At 44.4% G+C, this 7700-nt stretch overlaps 1 protein-coding gene across 1 annotated transcript in view; it reads right to left on the reverse strand.

The window, feature by feature from the left end:
- LOC113813928 (solute carrier family 4 member 11) overlaps window positions 1-7700 on the reverse strand; it is a gene marked incomplete in the record, with an annotated part of 680863 nt that overhangs the window by 210250 nt on the left and 462913 nt on the right. Inside the window, 1 exon segment of the mRNA XM_070130678.1 lies at window positions 116-156. Within this exon segment, the coding sequence (XP_069986779.1) occupies window positions 116-156 (41 nt within the window).

Below are 7700 nucleotides of genomic sequence, written 5' to 3' on the forward strand. Positions count from 1 at the left end.
ATAATAGTGTATCAGTTAAAAGACATTCAAAATAAGGAAGAATAAAGGAATTCCCTCTTTGCTAAAAATAACCTACATATATATAATACAAATATAAAAACATAGATAAACTTACCTCATGTTTGGCGTACATGAGTGTCACCTCGTCACCATCATCTGTAAGAGAAAACGGGGTTTATTTAGCACAGACTCCAAAATATCTTCGAAATTTTCATACAAGAGCAATGAAAATAAGCAAAGGGAAAATAATTGGCAAATACGAGCAGAAACGGAAATCAAAATGAACGAAATATACATAATTCTGATGTTAAACCACATCAGTATTAAGGAAACACTAACACAAACAAGGAAAAAATATTAAAATAAAATCGAACAACTAGCAATTGCACCGAAGTCCCCAATCAATATCACAACTATTTCCAAACATAAACAAATACACTGGTACCCTCCTTCCTCCTTCCCCCCCTCCCCCTCACACACTCACACAACTTTGGCACACAATTCACGGGCGTCTCTATCGGGATAATAATTTAGTACCTGACTTTATCTCCTAATAGAAAGGAGAAGAAATGGCTGGGGGAGAGGGGGAGGGGAGAGAGAAGAGAGGGAGGAGAAGGAGGAGAGGGAGAGGAGAGGGAAGTGCGAGGAATGTGGCAAGTCTAAAGTCAATGACTAAATTCGTTTCGGTCTATCTAAGAGAGAAAGAGGGAAGCAGACAGACCGAAAAGATGGGGATGGAATCTATATAGAGAGAAAGAGGGACGGACGAAGAGAAAGGGCGAGAGGAAGAGTGGGAGAAAAGGAGTGAAAGAAGAGAAGAATGGAGTAAAGAGAGAAGGAAGAAGGGAAGAGGAAGAGATGGGATATGGATTTGGGAGAAAGATAGAGAGGCAAAGAGAGGAGGAGGACGACGAGGGGGAACGAGAAAGAGAATGAGCGAGAGAGAGAATGAAAGAGAGAGAGAATGAAAGAGAGAGAGAATGAAAGAGAGAGAGAGAGAGAGAGAGAGAGAGAGAGAGAGAGAGAGAGAGAGAGAGAGAGAGAGAGAGAGAGAGAGAGAGAGAGAGAGTTCCCAAAACAAACATTCACATTCACATCTCGATCTACGTGGTCTTGCTAAAACAATAATGACTCGATAATTGAATTTCAAATTCACAGTTTTTATTCTCGTTATCAACTTACCTCCAAATGATTATTAAACAATAATCCCTTTTTCAACTTTTTTGAGAAATAAACATACAACCAAACTCGTTAGGTAAATGAATAAATGGATAAGTGAATAAATAAAAAATAAATAAAAATAAAAGAAAAAATCCCGTCCATTCATTTTTATTCCCACTATTTCTCTCGGATAATAATACCAAAACTTGGTTTATATTGTGCTCCCTAAGCTGTTAATACTAGCAGATATTACTCTTATATCATCAATTGCAGTAGTAGTAATATTGATGATTAACTATGGTGATGATAATGATGGCGCTTATGGCGATGATAAGCAACAGTAATGATGATGGTGAATAATGGACGATGTTGGTGATGATGAATGATGCTGCACGATGATTATGGTGACGATGATGGTGATGATGGTGACGGTGATTGTAATGGAGATGGTGGGGATTGTTGATTATGTTTATCTATATCCTTGAAATATATGATAAGCAACTGTGAACCAATTGCCCCATAGCCTTTAATAATACGTGCATAATGCCTATAAAGTAAGAGAGTCAGTGAGTTATCGTTTAGTTAGTGCTCGTGTCAAGAGAGAAAACGGAACCCTCGATTTCAGAAAGAGAAAACGGAAATTTCCCTTTCGCTCTCTAGACACGGCATTTTGTATTCAGAAAAATGCTCAGAATATTCTTTCAATTGGATCGAACCTACAGTAACAAACAAGACTACTTCAAAAGCAACCATCACCAAATATTCCTACATGTGCAACTCTTTGAGAACTCCTTCCGCATGCGACAGATGGCGCCACTGACACCCGGGGAACTATAATCTCCTTTACCACCAACAGATGGCGCAGGGGTACGTTTCTGTGACACTCACGCCCCCAAACTTCTCCCAAACTATCTGAATTACTGTGGTAACTCATTGTCTTGATCAGCGGGCGATATAATAGAGCTCGGCATAAATCAAAGTGTCCCAGCGTTTACGACAATGACGAGAAGCTCGCTGGAAAATGGTTGTGGTTTAGTGGTATTAGTTTACAGCGCTTTCTGTCCTCCTTGATAAATCTCTCCCTGGGGACTGCACGCGCTTGGAACGAGTGGTCACAGTTTATTCACCTTGCACGCAGATGGTAATAAACGGCTTAATTAGCTATTATCATACCATTGATATTACAGTAATAAACACAATTAATCATGGATATCTAGATTTCTGAAGATCATATTAAGAATATATAACGATGATTATGATAAAATGAAATATGAATCCGTGAATCTGGTTTATGACAACAAGTACACAAAACAGAAGCCTTTTTAAAAGAAAGTAAAAGCTACCAAACGTGATAAAAACCTTAATTAAAATACACAAGAAAACACAGCATCTGACGACTTGCAGAAGCAGTAATTCTCCCAAATAGAGATTAATGAAGATAAAGCCGCACTATGTCAAACTTGAGACAGGAACCACGTCTAAAAGTTTCTATTTTGGTTATTCATTTTATTATTATCTTTATTATTATCTTTATATCCGAGGCAATGTCAACCTTTGTAGCTTTACGCAACATACGTTAAAAGACATAACAACAACAACAACAACAACAACAACAATAATAATAATAATAATAATAATAATAATAACAATAACAATAACAATAACAATAACAATAATAATAATAATAATAATAATAATAATAATAATAATAATAATAATAAAATAATGATGATAATGATAACAATAATAATAAAAAAACTTATCTTAGCATTTACGTAAACACAAAATAAACACAAAGAAGGAAGAACGAAAATCGAACAAATCTGATGCTGAAATGCTGATGAAATGAGGTTGATAGAAAAAATAGAAATTGAATGATAGGCATACGGCATGTTAACTGGCACGAGAAAATAAATAGTTGAGGGGGAGGAGACACGCATAGACACAGGAATAAAGCAGAAAAGAAAGGGGGGATGAAGTAGAGAGAGAGAGAGAGAGAGAGAGAGAGAGAGAGAGAGAGAGAGAGAGAGAGAGAGAGAGAGAGAGAGAGAAAAAGAGAGAGAGAGAGAGAGAGAGGAGAGAAAGGAGAAAGAGAAAGAAAGAGAGAGAGAGAGAGAAAGAGAGAGAGAGAGAGAGAGAGAGAGAGAGAGAGAGAGAGAGAGAGAGAGAGAGAGAGAGAGAAAAGCAGAAAGACAAGACAAAGCTAGGGGGAGAAAGAAAAAAAAATAGAAAGAGAGAACGAAAGAAAAGGAGACAAAGAGAGAGAGATAAGGAAGGTGCAAGGAAACCACCGCACAGAATGGGACAGGCCGGAGGTGACGCGAAGGGAAGACAGGGAAGAGGAGGGGAGAGAAGGGGGGGGGGGAGGCAGGGAAGAAGAGGGGTAGAGAAGGAGAGGGGGGGGGAGGACCCATCCACCACTAGATTTCCAATAATGTAGTTAGAACAGCTCTTTGCCTCCATTAAGTGACCCTGCTTGTGTCAGGGTCGTACTCTGACCTGTCGCGTCTCTCACGGGGGACTTATGTCGGCGTCCTGCGAGAACCCGGGGGACAAAAGACGCTCTCGGGGGGGTACTTGGCACGGGGGGTGAAAAGGGGGGGGGGGGCGGAGAGGACAAGAGGAGCAATCCGCCGGAAGTACGAGTGTCTTGTAGAGCCATGGGGTCTTGTGGGGTTTTCTGGGCGGGTCTTTGTGCGTCTTTTGGTTAAGGGAAGGGTTGGAAGGGGGGAGAAGAAGGGGAGATAGAAGCAAAGTGGACGAGTGTTGAAACAGAATGAAAGAGGACAGAAAAAGGAGGAGAAGAGGAGGGGAAGGGAGAGAAGTGGAGAGGACAATAGAGGAAAAGAAAATAGGGTTGAGGAAAGGAGAGCAGAGAGAGAGAGAGAGAGGCAGACAGACAAAAAGAAAGTAAAAGACGGATAGAGAAAGAGACAGACAGAGAAAGAGATAAATATCGAGAGAGAAAGAGAAAGAGAGAGAGGACGCGAGGGCGTGGGCGGGGGCGGGGGCGTCGAAGTCGTGGGTGGAAGTGTGGGGGGGGGGGGGATGGGCGGTTGAAGGAGGGGTTGGGGTATGGAAGGTCATCTTTAACAGCAAAGAAAACACTCCATCGTCATTCCTATCCAGTTCTAACCCGCCGTCTCTCTCTCCTGTCTTTTCCTGCCTTCCCATCCTCGCTATCTACTCCTATCGCCCTCCCCTGTTCATCACTCGCTTTTCTTATCCCTCCTTATCTTCCACATCCTCCCTCCCCTTTTTAACCACTCCCCTTCATTCCTTTCGTCACAATAACAGTTAAAAATCCTAAAAATAAATGGAATATAAGCACAACAAAAGGGTTTACGAATAATTTTCCTCTTATTATCATCATTACTATTAATCAATCGCTTTATCTCATGTTCCCTTTCTCCTCTTTATTCGCAATACACTCCAGACTCGGTTCGCTTATCTGCCTGTACGAAAAAGGATATCAAAGACTTTTAAAAAATAAAATGTTGGATTGCTATCAATGATATTATTATTCACTGATCACTCTGTCTCCTACTTCTCCCTTCTTTCTTTCTCTTCCCTCTCTCTTGCCTCTCCTCCCTCTCTCTTGCCTCTCCTCTCCTCTCCTCTCTTGCTCCTCTCTCTCCTGCTCTGCTTGCCTCTCTCCCCTCCTCTTCTCTTCCCGTCTCTCCTCCTCCTCTCTCTCTTCCCTCTCTCCTCCTCTTCTCTTCCCTCTCTCTCTCTTCTCTTCCCTCTCCTCCCTCTTCTCTTCCCTCTGCTCCTTCTTCTCTTCCCTCTCCTCCTCTTTCTCTTCCCTCTGCTCCTCTTCTCTTTCCCTCTTCCTCTCTTTCTCTCTCTCCTCTCTCCTCCTCTTCTCTTCCCTCTCCTCCCTCTTCTCTTCCCTCTCCTCCTCTTCTCTTCCCTCTCCTCCTCTCTTCTCTTCCCTCTCCTCCTCTTCTCTTCCCTCTCCTCCTCTTCTCTTCCTCTGCTCCTCTTCTCTTCCCTCTGCTCCTCTCTTCTCTTCCCTCTCTCTCCTCTTCTCTTCCCCTCTGCTCCTCTTCTCTTCCTCTCTCCTCCTCCTTCTCTTCCCTCTCTCCTCCTCTTCTCTTCCCTCTCCTCCTCTTCTCTTCCCTCTCCTCCTCTTCTCTTCCCTCTCCTCCTCTTCTCTTCCCTCTCCTCCTCTTCTCTTCCCTCTCATCCCTCTCTCTTCCCTCTCATCCCTCTCTCATCCCTCTCATCCCTCTCTCCTTCCCTCTCTCTTTCCTCTCTTTCTTCCCTCTCATCTCTTCTCTTCCCTCTCCTCCTCTTCTCTTCCTCTCCTCCTCTTCTCTTCCCTCTCATCCCTCTCTTCCCTCTCCTCCTCTTCTCTTCCCTCTCCTCCTCTTCTCTTCCCTCTCCTCCTCTTCTCTTCCCTCTCCTCCTCTTCTCTTCCCTCTCCTCCTCTTCTCTTCCCTCTCCTCCTCTTCTCTTCCCTCTCCTCCTCTTCTCTTCACTCTCCTCCTCTTCTCTTCCCTCCCTCCTCTTCTCTTCCCTCTCCTCTCTTCCCTCTCCTCTCTTCTCTTCCCTCTCTCCTTCTCTTCTCTTCCCTCTCCTCTTCTCTTCCCTCTCCTCCTCTTCTCTTCCTCTCCTCTCTCTTCTTCCCCTCTCCTCCTCTTCTCTTCCCTCACTCCTCTTCTCCTTCTCCCCTCTCTTCTCTTCCTTCTCCTCTCTCTCTCTCTTCTCTCATACTTTTCTTAATCTTCCCTCTCCATGCCATCTGTGCTTTAACCTCTACTCCTCCCTCTTTCACCCCCTCTCCCTCTCCCCCTTCTTCCATCCCGTGCCCCACCTCTACTCACTCCCCTCTTTCACCCCCCCTCCCCCCCCCCTCCATCTCTCGTTGTCTTGCTCATTCTCATTTCTCATTCTCTATTGTTATACCTGCACGCTATCTTCTGACTGTGGGTAGTGGCAGAGACAGCGGAGGATTCTCGGGGAAATCACAAACAAGCCTTCAACAGCTTCCGTTCGGGACGCCCAACGCTGATACTGGGGAAGGGGGTGTGGACTGGAGGTGGGGCCTGGGTAGCTGGCCGGGTGGGGGCTGGGAAGCAGATCGAGGTGTAGATGAGGGCGGGGAAGTGGGGCCTGGGGGAGTTGAGACCAGGAGTGAGGCGGTGGATGGAGCTGGGGGTGAGGCTTGGGGTGAGAGGGTGGAGTCAGGGGTGGAGGGTATGGGGATGGGGGCGGGGCGAAGTACTCCGACAGCTGGGTTTAATAACAGTTCGGTTGGTACTGGTAATTCGGTTTATAAAGACAAATTCTGTTTCCCCTGAACTTTGTGGGTGAATCCGAGAGCCAGTGAGAGGGAGGGAGGAAGGAAGAAGGAAGAGGAGAGAAGAAGAAGAAGAAGAAGAAGGAGGAAGAAGAAGAGAAAGAAGAAGAAGAAGAAGAGAGAGAGAGAGAGAGAAGAGGAGAGAGAGAGAGAGAGAGAGAGAGAGAGGGAGAGAGGAGAGAGGAAAGGAAGGAGAGAAGAGAGAGAGGAGAGGAGGGGAGAAGAGGAGGAGAGAGAGAAGGAAGGAGGAGAGAGAGAGGAAGGGAAGAAGAGAGAAAGGGGAGAGAGAAGAGGAGGGAAAGGAAGAGAGAGGAGGAAGGAGAAAGAGAGAGAGAGAGAGAGAGAGAGAGAGAGAGAGAGAGGAGAGAGAGGGAGAAAGGAAGAGGAGAGAAATAGCGAAGGGGAGAGAAGGAAGGGGAAGAAGAGGGGAGAGAGAAAGAGTGAGTGTGTACTGATAATTCGGTTATACAGACAGCTCTGTCCCTATGAACTTTGGGTAAACACAGAGCGGAGAGCGATGATATAGAGAAAGAGAGAGAAAAAGAGAGAAAGAAAGAGAGAAACAGAAAGAAAGAGAAAAAAAGAAAGAAACAGAGAGAGATCGCAGTGGTAAAGCCCCTGCGGCGTCTGGCGAAGATTTAAATGTCATAGAAATGTTAGGTTCTACGTGTGTGCTCACTTCGTCTTGATGTTGCCCGGTCACGATGCAGGGACTGACATAAATACTTTGTTGATATCAAGTATGGGTAGAAAAGCGTATGATAGTGTACAGTACAGACAAAGAACTGGTTGAAATAGATTTTTTTTTTTGGGGGGGGGGGGCTGAATATATGCAGATGCAATCATCATCTATCTAAATTCGCGTAGTGAAAATTTCCCCCGGTTGACAGCACCCTGCACCCGCTGGCTAAAAGAATGCATTAACATATATTTGCTGGAAGGCTACTGGGAAAGACTCTACCACAAGGCTGGCGAAATATAATTACATATGTAATAAGATTTATATCAACTGTTGAACTTTTAAGCTAAAAAAATAATATCTCCGTTCAGAAGACATCCATCCATCAGCATGTAACAAATTCATAATCAATTTATTACTATAATTCAAAAGGAAAAACAACTTTGTCCGAAATGAGCCGAGGCCGTTGAGACAAGGCAAGGAGCAGTAGGCTTACGGCGAAGACAAAAGAGGAGGATGGCGAAGCCAGAGATAAGAGCATTAAGAGAATATCCG

This window comes from Penaeus vannamei, chromosome 15, assembly GCF_042767895.1.
Source record: "Penaeus vannamei isolate JL-2024 chromosome 15, ASM4276789v1, whole genome shotgun sequence".
Taxonomy (NCBI): Eukaryota; Metazoa; Arthropoda; class Malacostraca; order Decapoda; family Penaeidae; genus Penaeus; species Penaeus vannamei.